Genomic DNA, 26,378 nt, shown 5'->3' with positions numbered 1-26,378 from the left:
CAACGGAAAATAAATACTAATGGATGATAAACTACTTCTGCCTTTCATTTTATTAATGAATAAATGAGTAAATTCTATGCAAAATCGGTGTTTATCTCACGTGATGTCATTAAATTGTAGAGTGTATATACATTGGCATCATATTTACATTTACATAAGTGTTATTTTAGTATGATTGAGATACTATTATCATTTTTATTAATATTTTGAATTAAAAAAAAATTATTAGCAGTTTTTAATGCACTTTAGTTGAAGTTTTAGTAATTTTGTTGTGTTTTGTGATCTTTATTAGGTTAATTATAAATTATTATTTTGTTTATTTCGTTTTAGTTATTTTGGTAACCCTTTACAGTAAGATCTCATTTGGTGACAATGCAATAACTAACACAAATTAACAATGAAAAATATATTTTTACAGCATTTATTAACTTTAGTTTAAAGGACATTAACTAATGTTAACAGATACAACTTTTGATTTTAATAATGTATTAGGAAATGTTGAACCTAACATAAACTAATATTAATAAATGCTGTGTAAGTATAGTTCATTTGAACTAATATAGTTAAATAAGTTTAACAAATAAAACCTTAATGTAAAGTGCTACCATTATTTTAGCTCTTCAAGTTAAAAATAATCAAAAGTCAGCAGCACAAAATCTTTCCTTTTTTTAGATTTTATAAAAAAAATACATTACAGAAGATGATGGATTATGCATTATATCATCCTCATTCTATGTAGAAATTGAAATCAGGGATATAAAAATCCATATTGATCCATCTTTACACATTATGCTGGTTGTTTATGATCTATTTATTCACATTGTTTTGCGTAGCCCCGCCCACAGTGAAATCCCATTGGTCTAAAATGCTGCTCCACACATGGTATATTAAACTTGTTTAATTGTTTGTCTTTTTTTAGCAAGGACAGAGTTTTTGATGCTGTAATCAAGTTTTTCCTATTTAAGATACAGTTCAGAGCGATTCAAGCAAATTTTTCCTCATGATTTCAATGCATTTGGACTTTTCCCCTCACCTGACTCCAAGGAATTTGGGCTGTTCTCCAGGTGCCGAAGTCTCAGTTTCCATCTTGAGAGAGTCTATGTGTGCGATGGAGATGACGGTGGCCGCCACGTACCATGGTAGACCCATGAACGAACACACGATCATGAGAATGGAGACCCAGAACAGGTCCAGGTGATACCCGGCTCCCTTCTGCGTTCAGGGCGAGAAAAACAACACTCATGACCTGTAGTAAATGATCAGTTCTCTATATTAAGCACAGCACTTTGTGTTTGAGATCTAAGTCCTGTGTCGACTGAAGCAGTAGCAGTGCCCCTCATAATACTCCACATCAGCCCCTGAGTTTGTGTAGCATTTCCACATCAGCCGTTTGTACCTTGAGCTTGTGCTCCTTGCGGTTGACGATGACCGCTGTGATCTGCTGGTCCATGAAGAGGAGGATGGTGACCAGGAGAGCAGGTAAGAGTGATGCCAGGTAAACCCACCACGGGTTTCCTCCAAACGGTGGAACAAACCAACCACGATTTGGACTCGTCGGCTATTTAGGGTTAAAAAAATACAGGATAATTAGACATTTAAATCAAATTTAAAAAACAACAACATATATTTATATTACATTTATTGGTATTTTGAATATAATATTTTATATAAAAAATAATAAATATATATATATATATATATATATTACACACATATTTTATATTTTATACTACATATATGTTACAGTATATACAGCCAGAGCAACATTTATTCAGACATCTTCAACATTTCACAAATGATCAAAGTTTATTTGCTATAGTTTAGAAAATGGTGATCAAGAACTCAAGAGTTAAACTTTGTCAGAACAAATTCATCTTGATGATGTCAGATAACAATTAAGCAAAGCATGGTCAGGTCAAAGTGTCTGAACATTTTTTGCTCCCAACCTTATCAGTTTTACTGGTAGTCCACTGTATGAAGAGTTTTTGGGTATAATATATCACAGTTTAATTTAATTTGCCATCCTCATTTACATAAATGAACTACAGTGTCCTGCACCCACTAGTAAATAAAAATAATCAAAAATTATATCTGGTCTCAGTAAAAAAAATTTGGTTTGACTGTACATTTATGCATTACATATATATATATATATATATATATATATATATATATATATATATATATATATATATGTACTTTATCTACATTCAAATAGAAATATGAGCATCATAATAACATTTGAAACTAAATAATCTATTGATCTGTTATATATTATATCGTGTATGATGGTTTGTTAGAATTAATAATGAAACTTATATTGATTCATGTATTAGAGGTTTCAAGTGTCAGACTTCAGTGAGTGGTTTGAAGGTATAATATGGTACTATTAAAGTATTACTGTAACATAGAAGTTCCCTCACAACGGCATTAAACCCAGTCAACACACACACACACACACACACACACACACCTTGAATTCACTTGGCACTATTAGTTTGGGTGTATCCACACCGACCAGCGCGTCCACACCACAAAAGATCAAGATGGCCAGAATAATGGCGAAATCACTGATCAGTTTGCGGACCTGCGAAATATAAACAACCATTCAGCATATTAATTCACATTAACAGTTTAAATCGTTCAGATTATGAACAAATAATAACACAGCATCAACATTCTAGGTTTATTTTATTATTTATTTGATCAAAATCACAAACTAATACATCACTGACTAGAAATGCACCACAAACACCAGAATTGAAAGCTAAAACTATAATCTTTAAATCTGTAACCTCTAATTAGTGGAGATTAATGGAGATTTATGATGTTTTAATGAGTCCAGATTGGTAATATGCTACTGCATTTTTAGAAGGATTTTCCATTACTGCTGCCAAACCAAAGGACACTTAAATTCAGAAGCAATGCATTTCAAATAATATCTTAAAGTCTCTGTGTGTGTGTGTGTGTGTGTGTGCTCTTGTTTTTGTAACATATCAGGACACAACTCTGTATAATGACATGGGTATGACACAGGTATTACAAGGAGAGGGTGACTTATGAGGACATAACCCATGTCCCCATTTTTCAAAAGGCTTATAAATTATACAGAATGAGTTTTTTGAGAAAGTAAAAATGCACAAAGTTTATTGTGAGGGTTAGGGTTAGGTGTAGGGTTGGTGTAGGGCCATAGAATATACAGTTTGTACAGTATAAAAACCATTACGCCTATGGGATGAACCCACTTTTCACAAAAACAAACATGTGTGTGTGTGTTTGTGTGTGAGGACATGGTGTCCAAGTCCTGTAAGGATGAATATTCTCATGAGTATAGCATAAGCCAGTTCAGATCCTAATTAAAGAGTGATGATGACCGTGTGTGTGTGTGTGTGTGTGTGTGTGTTTGTGTACCGTAGTTGGGAAAAATCGGCTGGTTTTGAACTTCTTCAGACCCATGGAGCAGGTGTATGTGCCGAAGAACAGAATGAAGGACATCAGTGTGATATCAGGGACGTATTCGCACGCCGGGCCCACCAGCTGACCGCCCCACTCCAAACACTCAGAACGCGTCAAAGACGCCCAGGTCGTGTTCAGATGTTTCTGCGCAAACACAAACATGAACAATTATCCTCATTCATATCAATAAAAAAAAACACGTTTAGTCTTTTTAAATATCATATGTGTTGTATAGGTGCAGTAACTTGTCAAAAATGGCAGTTTTTAATGTATCTGATGCATTGTGGGTATTTTAATAATTGAATAATGGTCAACACAAACACACAGAGCTTCTACCTGTCCTGTGCTGTTCATCAGGTCCTCCATTTTCTCCATGTACAGAACTGAAACATTGCCTTTGAATCAAAGACACGAAACATTAGTTTAGTTTTATATTAAACCTGATGTTGAATGTTAGTTTCTCACTCACTGCTTTTACTGATCACTATTATTTCCTGTTTTCTTATGAGAAAAAACAAGTCCTGTGCAAAACTAGAAGAAAATGTGAAAAAAATTCAAAGTAACTTCGTATTTGTCAATAGAGTAAAAAAGAAAAAAAAAGTTTAAATATTACAATAATTTCTCTGAAAGTATTAATGATAATATATTACTATTAGTATGTAAAATAAAAAACATAATAATAATAAATAGCATGTGTATGAACTATATGATGTGAATTACAAAATGTAAATATTTTAAACAAAGTAACAATTTGTCAATAGCGTACATTTTTTACATAATATTATATCTAGAAAACCTATTCATGTTAATATATTACTATAAGTATATTATTTTATATATACAAATATACAAATTAATTAAGACAGGTAAGAAAAAGAAAATAAGAAGGAAAACATAGCATGTATAATAAAAAAAAGTCAATTATATGATATGAATTATAAAATATAATAAATTGTCAATAGAGTAAAAAGGAATAAACATTTAAATATTAAGATATTTCTCTGATATATATTTCTCTGAAAACAAGTATTTATGTTACTCTATTACTATTACTACAAAAAATAGAATAACAAAAATAAATATATAAATAGCTTGTATAAAAATTATAATGACTGAATAACTCAGAATGTACCAGTCTCCAATTAAAAAAACGCCTAACGAAGAAAACTGAATACTGTATGTTGCAGTGTTAAATGCAATATGAAATAATCAGAAATCAAACAAAACATTTTCTTAATGAGTATTATGTGTTGATCTCTAATAAGAATATCAAAATCATGTGCATAATTGAAAGAAAATGTAAAACATTCAAACCAAGTTACAACTTAAAACGTTAATATATTAAGATATTTTCTCTAAAATAGGCAATACTGTTAATATATTATTATAATTTGATTATATTAATAATAATAAAAAATAAGACAAGATTATATCAAATCGGATTATTTCTTCTCCACTGCGTGATGGTCTCACCGTCTGGAGGAGTGCAGTGGCATCCGTACTGCGTGACCAGGTCCATGTTGAAGTCTGTGTTGATTGGATGATGGTGAGCCAGTTTGAGCATCTTCTTAAAGGCGTCGTAGATGAAGATGAAGCTGATGAGAGCAGAAAACCCCTCCTCTGTGAAGCGGGTGAAGTACTGCACCAGGAAACTGGCGTCTGTGGCCACCAGCACCAGACACAAGAAAGCAGACCACAGACCGATCCACAGCCGGAACTCCAGATAGTCGAAATCATTATCCCTGAACCAATCAGAGAAACACACATCACCGTCACCACCACACCAATGACAAGATAAGAAAAATAGGTTTGAAATGTCATACTAGCCACTGGTTTTGAATACTGAGTATGCAAATTTTCTTTCTGCATAGATTTCCTGGATGGCCTTTTTTTTTTTTTTTTACTCAAAACATTAATTTTGTAATTTCAAAGCATTAATTTGTAACCAGAGCACCTGTGTACCAATGTTCCCATAATGCAATGCTCTAAACTGAAATCAATAATATTTGACCCTGGACCACAAAACCAGTCATAAGGATCAATTATTTGAATAAATAAGCTTTCCATTGATGAATGGTTTGTTTTGATCAGACAATATTTGGCTGAGATACTATTTGAGAATAGTTTTCAGAACTATTTGAGAAAATCGAAATATTGAGAAAATCGCCTTTAAAGTTGTCCAAATGAATTCTTAGCAATGCATATTACTAGTCAAAAATTCAGTCTTAATATATTAACAGTAGGAAATTTAAAAGATATCTTCATGGAACATGATCTTTAATTAATAATCTAATGATTTTTGGCATAAAAGAAAAATCTATAATTTTGACACATACAATGTATTTTTGGCTATAGCTACAAATATACCCGTGCAACTTAAGAATGGTTGCATACTGTATATATATATATATATATATATATTTATATTATCGTTTGATTAAATATATACATATACTATTTTTTCGAGACATTTTTAACTATATTATATTATTTGTGGTCCTATTCTGTGTATTGTTATATGGTATAATTTCCAAAAGACATTTTTCCTATGCTCCTTGTGTTCCGCACTCAATCCAGTCGTTATTGATTAGAAATGACTAATTATGTTAGCATGTTACATCTGACTCATCCAATATATTACATGTATATTACATTCATTCTAGACTCTTCAGATGCAAACCCTCAGAGAAACTGAACTAGCAGGAGCAGACATGAAATCTGACTCAATTATTCATAATGGAACATAAACACAGAAACCCGAAACCTCTAAGACAGAGAGAGAGAGAGAGAGAAAAGTATTTATGCACACTCATACACACACAGACAGACGAGACCTTGGCGGAAGCGGGAAAACAATAAGATGTATTTTGATTCCAGATAACTCAGAACATATTGTGCTTCTGATGACACACAACTACAAGAGTTCCAGGGAATGCTGCTTGTTTTTGGTCAAACTACATATGACACATCACACATACACTTCCTTCACCAGCTGTTAACACTTAATACATATAAAATGTGTAATATATATATATGACACATTTTATACTTCACCACATATCACATTTTGTCTAACAAATACTGTTGACAAAATAATCCCGCTGATAGCTTGCTGTTGTATTATGAACTTATGTGTCATGCTTCTGTATGTATCTGTGTGTGCATGGCACCCACTTGCTGAAGTTAAAGAGCAGTCGCTCAAAGACGAGCACGGGTCCAGTGCTGCTCAGGATAGTTAGCGGTTGACCCGCAAACAGACAGAACACAGCACCAGCCAACGCCGTCCCGACAAAACTCTCCAACACACCCTGCACAGAAAGACAAAAACACAGACGTCAAGCGGAAAAACTAAAGCAAAGGTAGTGTATTTGAAGGCACTAAAGCAGGAACTCTTATCAGATTTGAGCCCATATGTGACGACGGCAGCTCATTGGCGAGCACATTTCTGCCTGACAAAGCGCTTATTCAGACAAATGCCTGTTTCCAACACAAAAGCCTGGAGTTTTCTCAAGTAAGCATCACTGATCCATTTGCTCATGTCATGGGTTAGTGATATGAACACACCTCTGACTGTTAAACTTAAGTGTGTAACTCGCATACATTAAGAAAATCCACAGAAAACAGAAAAAGCTCATTGTCTGTTAAATTTACGGACATTCCCTTCGAGCCTCAAACACAACACATTATGATTTATAATTAAAATCACTAGAGAAACACCTATAAATCAATTAATATGGGAAATCCCTTCATATTAACATGGCTTTTTTAATAGTATAATGCGTTATTACATAATTATTATTAATAGAAGTAATATTAACAATAATAATTATTGACTTAATATTATAATTGATAATAATAACACATGTAAATTATATAATAAATAAGTATTAATGAATTATTATTGTTATTATTATTATGTTGTTTTATTTAAATACATTACATTTGTATTCATTCAGTGAACAATGAACCACTGAAATGATAAACAGCCTACAGATGGATGGGAAATGTATTAATTTTGATCATTATTAATGTGATTATTGTATTCACTAATTTATTGTATTCATTTAGAATAATCATAATAATATTAATAATATAATTAAATAAATAATAATAAATAAAGTTCTTATATTCTATTGTTATTATTATTATTTGATTTATTATTATTATTATTATTATTATATTTTATTATTAAACGTTTTGTTGTTTATTATTAATGCGATAATGCATTGAAAAAATTAATATTTAAAAAGGACATACAAAATAACAATCTATTTATAAATAATAACAGTAATACTTAATAAAGTCATTGCTTTTTATCGCTTTTTATGTTAGGTAAAAAATATTAGCCTGAACGTTTGGATAAAAGCATCTGCTAAATGCATACATTTATTTATTTATTTAAATGTAATTTTAAACTGATTAATTCATTATTATTAATTGAATTAATAATTAATTGTACTCTCTGTACTGTTTCATACACACAATAGACCGCTAAATGGCAATGGTTTTACAAGACATTTCTTGACTTAAACTATCCAAGATCCAAAAACTCAAGGCTTGATAGTTCAGTTTTGGTGAGTTATCACAGCATATTTAATTGTTCTGCATTTATGTTTGCATATTCAATATATTTACATATTTTCATCTTTAATAAATATGAATATAAATAAATATAATAAACGTAATATATAAATATAATAAACATCTTTAATATTTTTTTAACTCAAGACAAAAAAAAAAACACAAAAAAAATCAATTCCCCGACTTTCAACCTTCACCTGAAGCTTTAATATCTGAGGCAGGCTTTGTAGGTAAAGGCCAGAGGTCACGAGAAGGATTCCCTTAGATAGATTTTTCCAAAGTGATTTTATGTATGTGTTAGTGTGTGTGTGTGTGTGTGTGCTTGAGTTTAATCTGAGGATATTTATATCTGATCCTCCTTAGCCTGCGCCATATTGATGCACTGCTAAATATATGCACAAACTCTCAGTCACTGCACATGTCTGAAAGTACAGCGCACAGTCCGGCCACTATTTATACACACAGTTGTTCAAAGAAAAGTCACTCTCAATATAGCACGGATCACATCCCAACATGCAACATGTACATGTGTTTCCAAACAGCTGTTCTAGGAGACACATGACATATATTTGACATGACATGTTTAATAATCAAGCAGCTATCTGTGACCTTCAAACCCCTGGAGCTGTAAACACAACGTCAGCCAGATTTTATTTCTAGGATCTTCTGAATAAACCTAGCTGAGCCAAACCGTCTGACACTAGTTCAGTACAAACTCACGACCGTCAGAGAAGGACTTGAAGTGTCAAACCTGCATGTTGTCAGTGGCGTCTCCAAGCAGCCCTCCGAAGGTGATGGCGTTTGTCACGGTTCCCAGGTAAATGAACAGGGTGGCAGACAGAGACTGAATGTTGAGAGCGTCGTAAAAGTCGCTCGCGTAAAACGGGAGCTTCCTCTTGACGTCCAGAACGAGGCCGCCGCAAAACCTACGAGAGAAAGAGATTGTTTTCTTACTGAAAAATGTTTTCACAGGTAACCAAAAAAAACAAAAAACATTTGTTTTTCCTACACAATCGTATGGAAGCCCGTTTCTGCCACAAAATGCATCATTATAATAAGGTAATTGCAACTTTTTATCTCACAATTCTGACTTTATAACACGCAATTGCAAGTTATAAAGTCAAAATTGTCAGTTATAAAGTCATAATTGCGATATATGAACTTGAAATTGCGAGAAATTAATACTTTTATTCAGCAAATAGAAATTAAATTAATCAAAAGTAACAGTAAAGACGTTTATAATGTTACAGAAGACTTATTTCAAACAAATGCTGTTCATTTGAACTTACTTTTCATCAAAGAATCCTTACAAAAATATATATTTTCAACATTGATAAACAAATGTTTCTTGAGCAGCAAATCTGCATTTTACCGTGATTTCTGAAGGATCATGTGACACTCAAGTATTTTCTGCAATTTTCACAGTGTAGGAATAACATAAAATCACTTTAACTGTGCTAATTGTTAAACTAAGAGCTCATGCATTTTTGCTTATTCATTTACTTACCTGCCGGTAAATTTGAGTTCATCGCCAACCGCGTGGCCACCGCCGCCTCCTGGACTCCCATCATGAGGAGTTTCGCCATTCATCTGAACACCTTCCCCTCCAGCAATAAAGTTTTTACTAAAACACACACAAATCAACTCAGTTTGATTGGCCTTTGTTTTAACATGATCTAATCTGATGGTGCTGACTTCAAAAAATCAATGACATAATAAACAACTGCATGTATTGCAATGGAGTGGAAATCAGAATTAGGCATGAAATAATTTCTGCAGAATCATTCATAGATATAAAAATCCTGAAATTGAACAAAGAACTGTAATCTGTCTCGGATTCAAACAGGAATCATGTCTCTGTATCAGTTTTTCCTGCTGATTAAGGGATAAAACAAGACTTCTGCACCTTACAAATGGTTGTCAAACACAAAAAATGCTACAAAAATTATCATATTTTGTAAGAAAAAGTGACATGCTAAAGCAAAACAGACATTATTTTTGAAACCAGCACCTCAAAATTAGTAACAAGCAAGTATTGGATTGCATTCATTACATTTACTGTTGTAAGTACCGTTTATCTGCAGACGGGATGGACTTAGGAGGTTCAATCCTGATATCAGGGTCCCATTCTCCTGGAGGAAGCACAATGACTTCATCCAGGAACTCATCAATGCCTGCCAGCAGGTCAGCGCGGTCTTTCGCTTTATAAGCTATGTCATGAAACACCTGCAGGAGCCGAAAGCACACAGCGTTAGGCCACAGTTCAGCTAACATCACCAGAGGAAAACTAAACACTGTTAGCATGCTAATAAACACACCTCATCAGACATGAGCGTGGCGATGGCACGTCCGATCTCATGGTATGATTTGGCCTTTCCTTTGGGCCCCAGCAGAATAAAAAGGAAGCTACCAATACAAATAGATACTGTTAATACTATAGTAATGAATTTATGAATTGCACAGCTTTAAAGGAATACTTCACCCAAAATTATAATTTGCTGAAAATGTGTTCACCCTCAGCCCATCCAAGAAGATGATGCGTTTTTGTTTTTTCCTCAGATTTGGATTAATTTAGTATCTCATCACTTGCTCACCAATGGATCCTCTGCAGTGAATGGCTGCCGTCAGAATGAGAGTCTAAACATCTGATAAAAACATCACAAGTAATCCACACCACTCCAGTCCATCAGCTAACGTCTTGTAAAAATGAAAAACTGTGTGTTTGTAAGAAACAAATCAATCATTAAGATATTTCAGTAAGTGTTCAAACCACTGCTTCCTGCTAAAATACAGATCATCGACTTATAATATTGCTTTCTCTACTGAAATAACCATCTCATCTGAATCAGGAGAGATATATGCACAGATCAAGCACCGTTTACAAGGCAAAAACAGTCCAAAACAGTTGCAAATACAACTATGTCAGAGTATTTTGGTGTGAGAGGACAACAGGAGATGGACATTTTCCCTGAAGGAAGTGTTGTTATGGATTATGGACTATATTTTGGACAGAAGCGACGGTTTGAAGTTAAAAGCGTCCTAATGAAGGATTTGTTTCTTACAAACACACAGCTTTTTACTTAAAATGTTAACTGATGGACTGGAGTGGTGTGGATTACTTGTGGATTATTGTGATGTTTTTATCAGCTGTTTGGACTCTCATTCTGACGGCACCCATTCACTGCAGAGGATCCACTGGTGAGCTAGTGATGCAATGCTATTCCTCTAAATCTGATGAAGAAACAAACTCATCTACATCTTGGATGGCCTAAGGGTAAGAGTAATTTACCGTGTGGGAACAGGAACCTCAGTGAGTCCTCCTAACATGACGGCCTGCTGAAGACGCACAAATGCCACGAAGGGAGCGTCCAGAAAGTCCACCTCGCCGACCAGAACATTTGATGCTTCTGCATCCCGGGGAACCTTCTTCATGAACTTATTATGCAACTAGAAAGAGAAACCATAAGAACATTTTTTTTCACTAAATTAACTTGGTTAATTACAGGATAATGATTTGCTTGTGATGTTACTTATTCATTAATCACTTTGAAAAACAGCATCTGATAAAAGTCTAAATGTAAATGCTATAAAACAACAACAACAGCCAAATAAAGATAAATAAATCATTTGAATTAACAAATTTAAATATAGAATATAGAAGAGTAACTGTAGGCTGATAAATTAATATTTTAATATTTAAAAAAAAAATTCATGTATTTAAAATTTTGAATTGTTTTTTTAACGTGTATTTGATATTTTTGATTTGTTTTAGTTTTTCTCAAATATTTCTATTTCTATTTTAATTTAATTAAAGTTTTGAGTTAGAATTTTAATGCTTCAACTTATGTTGTTTTTACATTTTAATTCAATCTTTGTTTAAGCTTTCATCTAATATTTATATTTACCTTATCTCAGCTTTATATCAAATAAAACATTTTTTTTTCAACTTTAGTTGAATGTTTTATTTAACACTAACAACATTTTTCCAGACTCTTAATTTTAATGCATGCAGTAATATTTCTGTTGCATGCAGTCAGTTACCACAGAAAAAAAATCATTTTGTATATATTGAAAGCATATTTAAAGCAACACATTTACAATGGAAGCATAAAGTTGTTCACTATATATTGTCTGCTCTGACCCATATTCAAACCTACTGTCTATTTCTTTCACATAAACACCATAAAAACAGAAAAAGCTAAAATCAAGTACATTTAATAAAGCATTCATATTTAATAGGTCATATTTCAGTGGAATATAAAAGTCTGATAAGATTCAAGCAGCGTAGAAATAAACAAAAGCATTTCATTAGTGATAAACACTAGGATGAGCCTGAACACACACAGACACAAAAGAGGCCTTGTGTGATTATGTGCGTGTGTAATGTTTGTTGTTTGGCAGATTTGAGATTATCAGTATAATTACTGCAGTAGGGTGAATTATACACAACAAGAGCTCTGTGCGACTGACAAGGCTCTTCCACTAATCCACAAATATTGACCCAACTGACGACAGCGGCTCAGTTTTGTCCTCGTGTGAAAGAGAGCCACTGAGTTTCAATTGTGTGCTACTGTGTTTGAAAAAGAGGTTTTGTCCTTTTGCATTATTCCCATCCTAGAGATGTCACACCCAGGGCTGAAACCTTCCTAACCAAACTTCCCACCAGAGAAACAGGCATCAGTCGAGTCTGAAATAAACGCTTGGTGGGAGAATCCCACAAAAACACACCTGGCTAATATATATCACTACAAAATACCTGTCAAGAAAATAAAGCCTATTTTAAAACCATTAGGACATTACCTTTGTGGCAATTAAGCACATTTGGCAATGATTCTTACTAGCATAATGCGATTTATTTTTTATAAAATAAAATACAAAAATAGTTATTAATATTAGTTCAATGTAAATAATAATAAGAATAATTGTTAATATTTAAAATAAATATGCATTACTATATATTTGAAATATGAATCACTTGTATTTTTATTTATTATAATATATATTAACTTAAATATCATTATTATATGTGTTTTTGATATTTAAAATATTATATATAATAATATATCATTATAAAAGTAGTTTGGAGGCTAAATACCAAAACAGTGGAGAACACTCTAATTTCCATAACGGAGTTTAATTAAAAATATTGAACAAATATAGAAATATAATTATAAATAAAATACAAAAATACATAGAAATAAAGATTATATTATAAATAATAAAATATATTATACATTTAAAATAATTGATATCATATATATTAAATTGTTATATTTTAAATAATTTAAATTTACAATATTATATTATTACATTGCCAAGCATTTTTATATCATGGTAGTATTTGCTGATTTAAAAAAATATATATATTTTTTAATCTAATGAGAAGAACCTCTGAGAATGATAGGATTTATATAAAAACTCAAAAGTAAAATGTCTGTATACACTGTAAAAATGTCATGTTTAATTCAATGTGTAGCTTGCAGATTTTTTGTAAATATTTCTGAAATTTACTAGCAATTTCGGAGCGAAAATTCAACACTTCATTCCATTCATTCATTGTGTATCAGTAATTATATATTTTATAAATATCGTTTATATATATAAAATATTTTCGTAAGATTTACCCTGGCCCAATAATATTCTTCTTGCAAAACTGGCAAAAAATGCTACTCTTACATCTGCACAGAAACACACGTCACAGTACCTGGTCTTTCTCAGGTTTGACTGAGAGATCGTTCAGGCTGTTGGAGGTCAGGTTACGATGGGCCGTGGTCGGACTACCTGCAGAGGTCACACAAGGTCAAAGGTCAAACACTGATCAGCTGCTCAAATGCTAAAACACTATGTGGAAAATACAACAACACCTACATCTCAATAGATTAATTTAGGAAATTATTCTTGTACACATACAAAATTATAAATTTCTGTCTTTATCTGCAGATTTACAGTCGACTAGAGCTGCTCTTTTAAAGAGAACCAGACTACAGGATAATTCTCCATCTGTAGACTCACAGAGGAGCACATCTAGCATGAATCAGTCTGAATCTTCAGCTACAGACTTACAGAGAAGTCCCATGCTGTTGCTTCTCTGCATCTGAATTTGCTCGTCGGGATCAAAGTTGGCAGAGCAAGGCACAGACTGATCGAGAGGACTGCGCGCTTCACGCACACACACAGAGAGAGACAGGAAGACAGAGCGCATGCATGTCAATCAAGACAAGGAGGACGGACGAGAGACAGGGAAGAGAGAAAAGAAAGCATTAGAGCAGAGAAATCCAGTACAAGTCTGGTTCAAAGAGCTGATTAAGAATTCAGTTGGAGCATTACATAAAAATATAAACAGACATCATTTAGGAAAGCCAAGCACAGTTTGAAAAGAAGACAACAAAATCTCATGAGATAACAGAATATTTCTGAAACAGGACAAACCGGTGCTGGGGAAGCTGCTTTGAATCTAAGCTATATATATTTTTATAAATAATATATGTATACATTGTTAAAAAAAATAATCGTGAAAAAAAAAAAAAAAAAAAATATATATATATATATATATATATATATATATATATATATGAATATTAATAAATAGTTAATTTTAGTTAGTTAATAGTTAAATTTAACTGTTAAATAGTTCAAAGTCAAATATATGAATTTAATTAAAAATCATTTCAAATGTTGAGGAATTATTCAAATAAAATAAAAATAAATTTATAATTTAACTAAGAATTTGGCTACAAGAAACAAGATGTAAAATGCCAATGAATATATATATATATATATATATATATATATATATATATATATATATATATATATATATATATATATATATATATATATATATATATATATTAAATCCACAACAATTCCCTAAAATAATAAATAAATAGAAAGAATTTCAAATGCCATGCATGTGCACAAGAGAGCATTTGATTATCTGTAAACTTACATGCGCATTACAGTAAAAACAGCCATTTAGCGGCATTACAACAAAGACACCGTTTCTAGAAAAAAGCTGCAATATTATGAAAACATCTGATCTATTGTCAAGCTACATTTCTTGACGTTCAGGCAACATTTCTAGAACTAGTTTCTAGTTCTTCAACATTAAAGTCAAAACAAGACACATTCCCCTTTTATAATGAGATGTTCTTCCATGTAAAACATGCAGAATACAGAACGAATCTGATGAAATGTGTCTCTGTATGGAAGCTGAGGGGAGGGGCTAAAATAAAAGGATGATGTTCGCAGAAAGAAAAGTCATTTCAAAAGCAAAGTTTTTGATGAAAGATTTATGATAAGAAACACATTATTCTTTAAATAATGTGACCCGAAGAATCACAATAAGACCAAGTGTATTAACAAAGAAAAAAGGCTTAGTTTTCATGATGAATTTAAGTTAACTAGTTACCCACTAAAACTGAGTGAGAAATGATTAGACTGGTACTAAAGTCTTCAGCATTGTAACATGTCTGAAGGTTTGTAAAGGTTTCTTCCTGAGAGGGTCTGAGGTTTGTCTGCTGTGAAAATATCAAAAACAACTGCATCTCATCAGCACATTTGATCACCTATGAATTAGCAAAGTATTGCTAATTTTGAAATGTGCAAATCTGCTTGTTGTTTTACCCACAAGACATCTGCTGTAAATGCAACCTTGTAAACCGAGCGAGAGATGCTGCTGATGGATAGATGGATGGATGATAGATGCTGTGTTGAAAGCGAGAGGAGAGATGTGGAAAGCGATAGAGTGTAAGAGAGAGGGTTAATGTGGCAGCTGTGTTACCGTTCTCCTGGCTGCCAAACAGACGACTTGCACTCGACACGCTTTTGCCGATGTCTGCCAGCGAACGCAGGTTGGACTTCTTGGTCTGGTGGCGATGTTTCCGCAGCAAAGTGTAGATGACCGTCTCCTTCAGATCGGCCTTTAGCTGGCCGCTCTCAATCTGACTGTCAGTGATGATTTCTGAAAGACAGACACACATCTCATCAGGCATGTACTGGTGCTTTAAGCAGGGTTTCTGATGGTTTCTGTTTTTTTTTTAAGTAAATTTAAATTAAAGATCAAATAATGGAAAAAAATGGAATGTTAAATAAATAGGAATAAATGGAAGGGGACACAAAGAAATGTTATTAGAATAAAAAATTCAATAAAAATAAATGTAGCACTTAACTAAGAATTTTGAAAATGCCAATTATTCTTATTTTTTGTACATTTCACTACAAAAAAAAATCATAAATACTATAAATAAAACTGTAGAAAACACTAATTTATATAAGCAAGTTTAATTAAAAATAAATAAATTATAGAAAAATAATGAAAATAAAATTATTAGAATTAAAATGCCAATTATTCTTTTTTACTTTTGGTTTGCAAATACTAAAAAACAGTAGAAAACACTCTAATTTACACAACTGAGTTTTATAAAAAATATCAAATTATAGAAAAATAAATATAAATGATTAAACATTTTGAAAAAAAGTTTATCATTTAATAATTTCACTTTAAGAAATATGATATAAAATGCCAATTAATTTTTTTTTTCTTATGGGACTATTTCATGTATAAGAACAACAAGTTTCTCGATTAGTTAGCTTGCTTGACTGTAAACTTGCATGTGTAGTGTGTTAAAAATATGTAATGGATCTAATGTAATTTTTTTAAGACCTGCAGATACCATGTTTAAAGGTGCCATGTGAAAAAATTGAGGTAAAAAAATCCAAAAAATGACCTACACGCATCAAAAGAATGAGAAGAAATAAGGGCGATGATGTCATTAAAAAAATGACAAGTTATAGTGCTGCAGAGATATCAACCTTAATTAGCAGTAGCATTACTAGCCCCGGCCCGACAGGTGTCGTAATACCAGTTTCGGCCATGGGAGGCGGTATGCGGGCAACATAACCACCAGCCAACCTGCAATACACGGATAACTCGCACGGCTTGTGGGCGTACCTGAACCTGATGTCAATCATGTGGAAAGTACAGCCCACTACTTCAGTTCAGGGAAGAGAGCGGAAGGATGACTGAAGCGCTTGGCAAGAGACCACCACCCGCTACAGGGAAACAACCGCGCTCGGAATCACAAATCAAATCCGATAAGAAAAGGAGCCGAACCAGAGTAAACATCGGCACTGCTTTCAATCGCTGGAGACAACTGATGGACCTGAAAGAAATGAGGTTCGACACCGAACTTGCAACATTTCTTTTGGATTGGTAAGTTAGATGCTGTTAGTATTTCGCTAGAAGTCTGCTTTATATGTTTGTGTATTTTTTTTCGGGTTGTTATAACATAGAAATGTATCGAAGGCTGTTCGATAAACGTGCTAATGTTAGCTATTGCTAACCGTAGCTGCGTTTGATAATTAACTGGCTATAACTTACCCATTTTTTTATATCATAACTAACCTGCTCTGTCTAGTCTGTTGGTCTCCGTGTCCTCTTTGCTTCGTGGTTTTTCTGTGCGTGAGAAAATTGATGTGTGGCGTGAAAGCGTGTGAAAAGAGTCAATTGCTTGTGTCTCACGGTGAATGCTTGAGAGTTGGCAGCTCTGGTTACGTTGGTTGGCGCTAGCTTGGTTAACATCAGCTGTCTGATGTTGATCAATGATGTTGACAGAATGCTGTCTGTCAAATTAATTTAATTCAAATAATGTGTATATACAACTCAAAATGTAATATGAACAAAACGAATAGGAACATATTCACTGGTAAAGGTGAAGGGGAGTAGCTTGAAGATGTCATGTTTCAAAATCACTTGACATCACCCAACGTTCCTCTGGAGGCAAAACGTCCTCTTAGGCTTCGGCTATGGCTGTAGGGTTGTTGTTGTGAAGGTAGGGGCGGAGCATAGAGACTATGCTGTTTCTCGTTTGTTACTGTAGAGTAGACCAATTCACTTTATTGAGGCATACTGCCCCCATCTGGTATGGAATGTGGAGTATGACTTGATTTTTTTGCCAGACATGACAGATGGCACCTTTAATGAACCCAGAAACTCAAACACTGGTTTGAATATTTATTTTAACCCCTAACCCTATATAGCCATAAATGTTTCTTGAAGAACCTCTATTTCTAAGAGTGCTGGATCATATCCTGAAGAGTGTTTTTACCGACGATCTGCTGAAGTGAGTTGGCCTCCATGTCCAGCTTGATTGTTCCTTTCTCGATGCAGTTTTTCAGCTGGAAGAGCGAGTGTAGAGACAGAGTGGCTACATGAGGTTTACTCCACCGCTCTCCACCTTTCTCCACCTTCTCCTCAAACTTTATCCATCTGAGAAAAACACACACAACACATAAACGTACTGACAGCAACTGAACAATATTTAAAGCACTGAAATGACTTCAGTTCACTTTTTAAAAAATACCATGTTTTAGGGGCATGTACCATGGTAATGCAATGTTTTCTGATGTGTACAATGGCAATGGACCTCTTTTGAACATTTAGCATCATAATACCGGTTTTACCAAGGTGCAGATGAACATGTTTTTGCCATATTTTATGGTAAAGTCATGTTTCTATGTTAATTTTGGTCATCTACTATGATGTAGCATTCTTTGAAGTACGATTTTCTGACTGTTTTTTTCAAAGAAAAGATGCATTAAACTGATTGAAAGTGACAGTAAAGACATTTATCATCTTAAAAAAGATTTCTATCTCAAATAAATGCTTTTTTTACTTTCTATTTATCAAAGAATGCTGAAAAATATTGTTTTCACAAAAACGTGAAGTGGCACAACTGTTTTCAATATAGATAATAATTACAGTTTTTCTCAATCGCTTTGGTACATTTCTTGAATCATTCTTGAGATTTGCAAAACAGTAAGTGCATTTCTCAAAATAACTCGTACAAAGAGCAAAACACAATGGACTACCTGCAAAAGCCAGTCTCTTGCTCAAAATCCTTAGTTCATCTCTCAAAAGTAAATATCTGTGTCATTGAACATGTCAGTGCCATCGAATGACAAGTCCTTGTGTCATAGTTTACGGATAAGACAGTCAAATTGTTTAGTCATGTTGTCAATATAACAGTGTACTCTGGAGCAAAGTTCTGATGTAAACTATGGCAACATTTTGGATGACAGTTACTGTATTGAACAATATGCCATATTCTTATGTATGCCATATATCCATTTCAAAACTACAAATTTACACATTACTGTATGTGGGATATTGATTGAAAGAGACTGGATTGAATTCCCTGTTACACTTTTACTAGTGGTCTGACCCCCCCCAAAAAAAAACACCCTTTACAATGCCATTGTGATATAGAAAAGGAAAAAGAAATATGGGCACAAAGATGAGAATAAGTCCATTTTCAGAATGTGTAACTCTTGTGTTGTCCTCTGTCTATACAGTATAAGCTTTCCAACTGAAGATTCATCAGATGACCCTTCGAGCTATTTCAGAGAAATGGTTTATCATTGGTTTATCATCTACATTCTCTTCATTAGTCAAGATTCACTTGCACAATTCATGCCAAATTTACAAGAAGTCTAATGATGTATAAAAATACAAATAAAAAGTGTGCTTGGCAGTTTATGACAACTAGATGAACCATTTTGCATTTAATGACTTATAAGATGAACTAGAGACTAGATGTTTTGAGGGGTAAGACTATTGCACAGAAAACTGTATAATACATTTTGAGCGACATGACATTAGCAAATGATAATGTAGGAAACCGCCAATAAATGTGCATAATCAATTGCATGAATGTACAAAAGCAATCGCAACTTGTTCAAAAGAATGAGAAACTGGTTTTATGATGTGTATAAATGACTAGTTGATGTGGAGTTTGTACAAGTAGTTTTGAGAATTTCATTTCTGATTTGAGAAATGTACCAAAGTTACTGAGAAAAACTGTAAAAAAAATGTTTCTTGAGCAGTAAATCATCATATTAGAATGATTTCTGAAAAAACGTGACACTGGAGTACTGATGCAGAAAATACAGTTTGATCACAGGAATAAATAACATTTTAACCTATATTAAAATAGAAAACAGTTATTTTTGAATTGTAATAATATTTCACAATATTACTGATTTTACTGTATTTTTAGCAAATAAATGCAGCCCTGGTGCGCAGAAGAGACTCTTTCAAAAACATTTACAAATCTTACCGACCCAAAGCTTGAACAGTGATTTACATGAATACTTTAAACATTGATTAATTTATCATGGTTTTACCATCTCTGTACCATGGTACCACCACAATAATGTTTTGTAATGTATTTTATGCTTGCAATGACATATACATAGTAGAACACATTTTATGAAGACCTTATATTTGCCTTTCTGCCAACTAACTAAAAGCTTTCTGATGTAAAATAAGAAAGAAAATGATTCAAAGCTTCTTAAAGACACACACACAGCGGCCTGTGGCTTTGATATGTTACCTGAGAAACAGGTGAACTCAGAGACCCATGAGGACTCTGGGACCTCTAACTTTGTGCATCCACACACATGCACACATGTGAACACACTGGGCTCTTTGTTTGCAAATGGTTTCATTTGAACATGATCCATGTAGCTCTTAACATGTAAATCTGGAACATGCAAATCCAAGGAAAAAAACAGTATGTAAGAGTCGCTGCATGAATGGAGCACCATTTGTGTCCACAGCATTTGATGAAGTGAACTAAACACAAAAACCTACTATTGACTGTTATATGCACTTAAATTTAAAATGAATCAAAAAATATTCAATTAAATATAGTATTTTATACTGCATCACGTTTATTTGAAACTAAACGAAACATAAAAAAAAAAAAAACCATCCATCTGAGTTTTTATCCTGCTTCACACTATTATTTCCCTCAAAACAGCAGTGAAATATTAGTTTAAATGTGATAATGAAAAGGGAGTGACATCATTAACATTGCTCATTTATTTCTCAGGTTGGACAAGATTAGCCAAATATAACATACTGTATCCAAATCATGTTCTTTCCTGTCGATTATGAGCATTTTTTTTTTTCATAGAATGATTCATAAACATGATTTTACAAAGTTTCATTAGTGTAATTGTGTGTGTGTGTGTGTGTGTGTGTGTGTGTGTGTGTGTGTGTGTGTGTGTGTGTGTGTGTGTGTGTGTGTGGGTGTGTGTGTGTGTGTGTGTGTGTGTGTGTGTGTGTGTGTGTGCTGCTCAGTCAATACGTTCATGAAAGGGAAAAGACCTGCAGCTCATCCATCACTCAACAAACACAAGAAATCAAAACTACTTGGAGCAGAAGAAAAATGCTTTGTCTGCTTGCTCTCACGTCTTTTTCTGCTTGCTTTGTCTCTGGCCAAAGATCAACAGTATAACAGTAAATCATCACAATTTCGTCTCTATTTCCTATTTCCATGTTGTCTGCTTGTAAAAAAAACATGCATGAGTAAATGAGGGCGAGTCTTTTTTGTACTATTCCTGAAAGTGATGAAACAATGTTAGCATGCACCTCTCCTTTAAATCACATGCATTTTGCTTTCCTGTTATTTGTTGCAGATTTCTGCTTGACCCTTATCCTGGAGTGCAAACGCTTATCTAATAGCATACGTGAGCGGCGCATGCAGTCAGGAATGTGTGAAATCCTAAGAACAGTCAAGTGGCGCTCCACAATCATGAGCACCTGGCGAATGAGGCGAGTGTTGTTTTAGCAGAGGTCTCCCCCCGTCAAGCGTGAATTTCTGACCTACATATCCATCTGAGGACAAAACAGCTGAAAAAAAGTGAAGTTAGCCGAAATCTGGAAATCATTTTTGGGGAACTGAACTGCGAGGGTTTGACTTCTGTTGAGCTTTTTATATAGCTGAATCAAATTTGTTCATAATTGACATATTTTGCTTGACACAGTTATTGAATCAAATCAAGTCAACACTGAACTGATTGAACAATTTTCTTCAGTAGAGCTGCTTATAGCTGAACCGGATTCATTCATAATTAAAAAAATTACACTGGTATTGAACTGAAGTGAATCAAAACTGAATTGACTCGAGCTGAATGACTCAGCTGTCTTTTAGAGCAGAAATTGAATTTGTCAAGTCTGCAAAGTTTATTCTGTATTAAAGCGCTATAAATGTGATTTTACTGCTTCTGTGATATAAAGATATGAACAGCATGATAACATGATATTCTGAATTAAGACAACAAATACATCCCAATTTGCTTATATTTGCTTATATTTGGCCTAAATAGTACCCGAGATTCATTATTATTTTTAGTACTACTTAGGAATAATGTGTGAAAAAACAATTATTCTATGACAGTGGAAGACTGACAGTTTACATTGCAGGGGTCATGGTATGGATTTTTTTTATTATTGTTAAAAAAAGGTTAATAAAAATAAAAGAAAGGTTTTTGCACAATATTTAAATTATGGCAGGGTATTGACACAAAGTTCACGATTCGATTCAATTCAATATTGATTATTTTTGACATATTAGGTACAGTACATGGCAAATTTGTAACAAATGCAGTAAAATAAAGCCACAAACTTTATAATTGTATAATTATATTTTGACTCCAATTCACCTTTTGAAATATAAACATTTAAATTTGAATCAAAAATTAATTAAATCAGTCCTTATACATACAGACACACACACACACACACACATATATATATGATAACCCTATATATTTATAGATAGATAGATAGATAGATAGATAGATAGATAGATAGATAGATAGATAGATAGATAGATAGATAGATAGATAGATAGATAGATAGATAAATGGGAAAAACTATTATTTTCAAACCTCTGTCTGTAAATGGTCATTAAATGGACACTTTTTTGATTGGTTAACATCAGTGTATATGCCACAATATCAACGCCCCCTCATCATTGCACATGAGTTTAATGCCAGTGGGCGGGGCCTCTAGTGTGAAGGTGTATAACTATTGGTTGATGTCTTGCTCTAGAGGCGGTCATATGCAAATCTATTCAACCTTGTGACGACAAAAATCCCACAATATCCAAGCCACTTTTGGAGCATGATGAATTCTTTGTTTATAACAAGGAGGTTGTTTTAAGCTATGAAAATTGAAGATGTTTCAATGGTACTAAGACCTCTTATATATAAAAAAAAATAAAGGCAAATGTGATATCTTATATCATGACTCCTTTAATACCCATTATAGCGCCCCTTGTGTCAATACTGGGAATAAAATGCGACATGGATTGAAATCGAGATTGCTTTGGTATGTAATCTTCCAGTCTTCTGTTTATAATGTTTCTGGGTGTTTCTACACTTTACCTGGCCGTTTCCTTCCACTCCATCTCTTGTCCGTCAACGGCGAGGAGCTCGTCGAGTTCAGTGAAGAGCTGCGGTGGAGGAGGGCCGCTGTCATCTTCCCCCAAAATAAAGCGAACCCTCTCTGCAGCAGATGAAACTGACGAGAAAACAGCAAACCAGGGGTGAGAGAGGCTTGCTGACCTAAAAATACTACCATTTTTAATCAAACGACAGATAGACAATAGAAGACAATAGCACTCTGTCTGCTTAAGGTGTGACTGTAATAGAAAATCACAGGTTATTTCCTTCACAGGTGTTATGTAACATCAACATGAATGAGCTTTCTTGTAAATATCAAGTGTGTTACACCCAAAAACTGGTCAGCATGTGAGACATATTTCCTGGACAAACAGAAATAGAGAGTGTTGCGAAAGCTAACTGACCTGCATCTCAATTTCAGATGTGAAACTGTGTGTATGAGGAAGCCTAGTTTTTAAAAAAACCCTGTCAGCAATTCTCATAACTGCAATGTTGTATGTAGTGTACACTTTTACATCACAAAGACTCAATTTTCTGCACTGGCAGTGCCTTTTAAAGGTAAAGATAGATAGATAGATAGATAGATAGATAGATAGATAGATAGATAGATAGATAGATAGATAGATAGATAGATAGATAGATAGATAGATAGATAGATAGATAGATAGATAGATAGATAGATAGATGGAATGATGGATGGATGGAATGATGGATGCATAGATCGATGGATAGATGGATGGATAGATAGATAGATGGATGGATGGATGGATGGATGGATGGATAGATCTATAGATAGATTATTTAAATTTTAAATTTGAATTTGAATTTTTGAATTTGAATTTTAAAAAACATATTAAATGATCTAAAGGCTTTATACAGAACACTGATATTTTAACAAAAATATTTTACCATAATAAGTGTTTTTCACATGAACTGCCTTTCTCTCTCTCTGCATTTCAGCACATTTGCAGCACGCTCAGCTAATCTACATGAAACTAGCCAAAGCCAGAAGATTGTTTTCCTCCTCCAGCAGCCTGAAGCAGCCCCTCTGGAGAAAATAAGGCTGTGTTGTACACAAGAACATCCCTCTGACCCACGTCTGGCTCTGTGCCTCCTAACCTGGACTAAAAGTGAACCCTTCTTAGAGGCATTGTTGTGATCTGCTGACTGCCAAAGCTAAATCCAGCCACAAATCCAGGCCTTGAGAAGCCGTACATACTATTTATGTGAGAAATGTGTTTGTTAGTTTAACCCAGAGACTCAATGTCTGTGAAATCAAATGTGCGATTCTCACAGGATCTACACCAGGAGTGAGCGATGGAAAGGTGGAGCGGGTTTACTGAGGATAAGCACAGATAAAGGTGACTATACACTTGTTTAGCTCTATGCTTTGCCTTTTCAGCCATGTCACTGATTAGCAGAGATTATTAACACCCAAAAAGACCTTTAACTGAGACTGTGAGCGCCGCTTTATCTGGGTCGGACTCTACGGGCCCTATTTTAACGATCTAAACGTAAAGTGTAAAGCGCACGGTGCAGGTGCACTCGGGGCATGTCCACATCCACTTTTGCTATTTTAACGACAGAAAAACGGTTGGCGCGCCAGGGTGCATGGTCTGAACGGGTTGTCCCTATTCTCTTAATAAGTAATGGGTGTTATTTGGGTGTAACATGCAATAAACCAATCAGAGTCTCATCTTCCATTCCCTTTAAGAGCCAGTTGCGCTCGTGCCATGACTGATTTGCTATTTACACGGCAGAATTTGGCAACACCTGAAAACACCTCTTTTTTAGACCAGCACGCCCATGGGCGCACAAATGGGCACAAATGCATTTGCTAATTAAACAACGTGGCGCTGGAAGGGAAAATGCGAACAGCGGCGGACTGAAACTAGCAAACACAAGGGTGTATGATAGGGCCCTACATCACTCTCGACTGAATCATATTTATTTAAATCAATGCCTGATTCTCCAGAACATTATGGATTGCTCCGTGATAAAGGCCTGGGAAATATCTGTGAAGCTTGTCATCTGATTAGGAATGGCTTGTAGATTTTTTATTGATTTATTTATTTTGTAAAAAACAGAATGAGATGTCTGAGTTATATACAAGGAAAATGGATGGTGAATCCTAAAAAGTACTGTAAAAATTTAATAAAAGCAGTCAACATGATTTGTGCAAGACAGTCTTCTGAAGTAATATAATCATATTATTTTAATAGTACTAATAATAATAATAATAATAATATAATTTAAGTGACTGTAGACTTGAAATGCAAGAACCTAGCAAATCTAGCACAACACGTCTAAATGTACCTTTTTTTTACCATTTATTGCCAGGGTGAATTTTATAATCCATTTTACTCCTAAATGTAAAATAAAATAAAATAAAAAATATTTTTACTAGATAATTATTCATGATATTATAAATAATATTATTTTATACTACCAATACTACCATGTCATACAAACGCTTGATAATTGTAATTATATACTAACTGTTTTAATAATATACTAATTATATACTAATTTTAATTATTGTAATATATACTAAATAACATGAATCTAAATTAATTTTAATAATATGTAGTGAAATACATTAATATGATTTAAATATACAATAGATTTTATATATACACACTTTGTTTTTTAATAATGCTCATAATAATTATCAATAATTCCTTTAATAATTTACTTTATTTAAAAGACAAAGAAAGAAAGAGAGAGAGAGAGATGAAAGAACGAAAGAAAGAAAGAAAGAAAGAAAGAAAGAAAGAAAGAAAGAAAGAAAGAAAGAAAGAAAGAATTGGGATTTTATTCTATTTTTTTAACTAATGATATTCGGGGTGAAAATGTGCTTAATCTTCATGGAAATATAGATTTAATCGTCCTAAATGACGCTTCATCCTCTGGTGTGATATTTTGTGGTAATATATGACCCAGTCTTGTTTTTGACAGATTCTCCCACTGGAGTTCATCTGAAGCAGGATAGATGAACAAACTCTGCGAAGTTGCTGATGAGCTTCAGCAGAAGAGAAGATTAGCAGCAAATAATGACTTAAGTTTAGCAAACATAGCTTTTTTTG

At 33.6% G+C, this 26,378-nt stretch overlaps 1 protein-coding gene across 7 annotated transcripts in view; it reads right to left on the bottom strand.

Annotated features, from left to right (window-relative positions):
* LOC132130824 (electrogenic sodium bicarbonate cotransporter 1-like) overlaps positions 1-26,378 on the bottom strand; it is a 52,362-nt gene that overhangs the window by 14,130 nt on the left and 11,854 nt on the right. For 4 of the 7 annotated variants that reach the window (XM_059542641.1, XM_059542643.1, XM_059542640.1 and 1 more), the window contains exons 4-20: positions 23,275-23,410; positions 18,147-18,307; positions 15,821-16,000; positions 14,101-14,196; positions 13,742-13,818; positions 11,327-11,484; positions 10,356-10,443; positions 10,109-10,263; positions 9,545-9,661; positions 8,789-8,963; positions 6,631-6,764; positions 4,930-5,198; positions 3,793-3,851; positions 3,412-3,600; positions 2,474-2,587; positions 1,397-1,558; positions 1,034-1,212 (exon numbers count right to left, since the gene is read on the bottom strand). In XM_059542641.1, the coding sequence (XP_059398624.1) occupies positions 1,034-1,212; positions 1,397-1,558; positions 2,474-2,587; positions 3,412-3,600; positions 3,793-3,851; positions 4,930-5,198; positions 6,631-6,764; positions 8,789-8,963; positions 9,545-9,661; positions 10,109-10,263; positions 10,356-10,443; positions 11,327-11,484; positions 13,742-13,818; positions 14,101-14,196; positions 15,821-16,000; positions 18,147-18,307; positions 23,275-23,410 (2,449 nt within the window). Of the gene's footprint in view, positions 1-1,029; positions 1,213-1,396; positions 1,559-2,473; positions 2,588-3,411; positions 3,601-3,792; positions 3,852-4,929; positions 5,199-6,630; positions 6,765-8,788; positions 8,964-9,544; positions 9,662-10,108; positions 10,264-10,355; positions 10,444-11,326; positions 11,485-13,741; positions 13,819-14,100; positions 14,197-15,820; positions 16,001-18,146; positions 18,308-23,274; positions 23,411-26,378 lie in introns of those variants that run through there. The other 3 variants (XM_059542644.1, XM_059542642.1, XM_059542645.1) reach the window with 2 other exon arrangements.

Source organism: Carassius carassius, chromosome 47, assembly GCF_963082965.1.
Source record: "Carassius carassius chromosome 47, fCarCar2.1, whole genome shotgun sequence".
NCBI classification, from domain to species: domain Eukaryota; kingdom Metazoa; phylum Chordata; class Actinopteri; order Cypriniformes; family Cyprinidae; genus Carassius; species Carassius carassius.
Note: the sequence above shows the minus strand (reverse complement) of the source record. Positions and strands in the feature narration are given on the sequence as shown.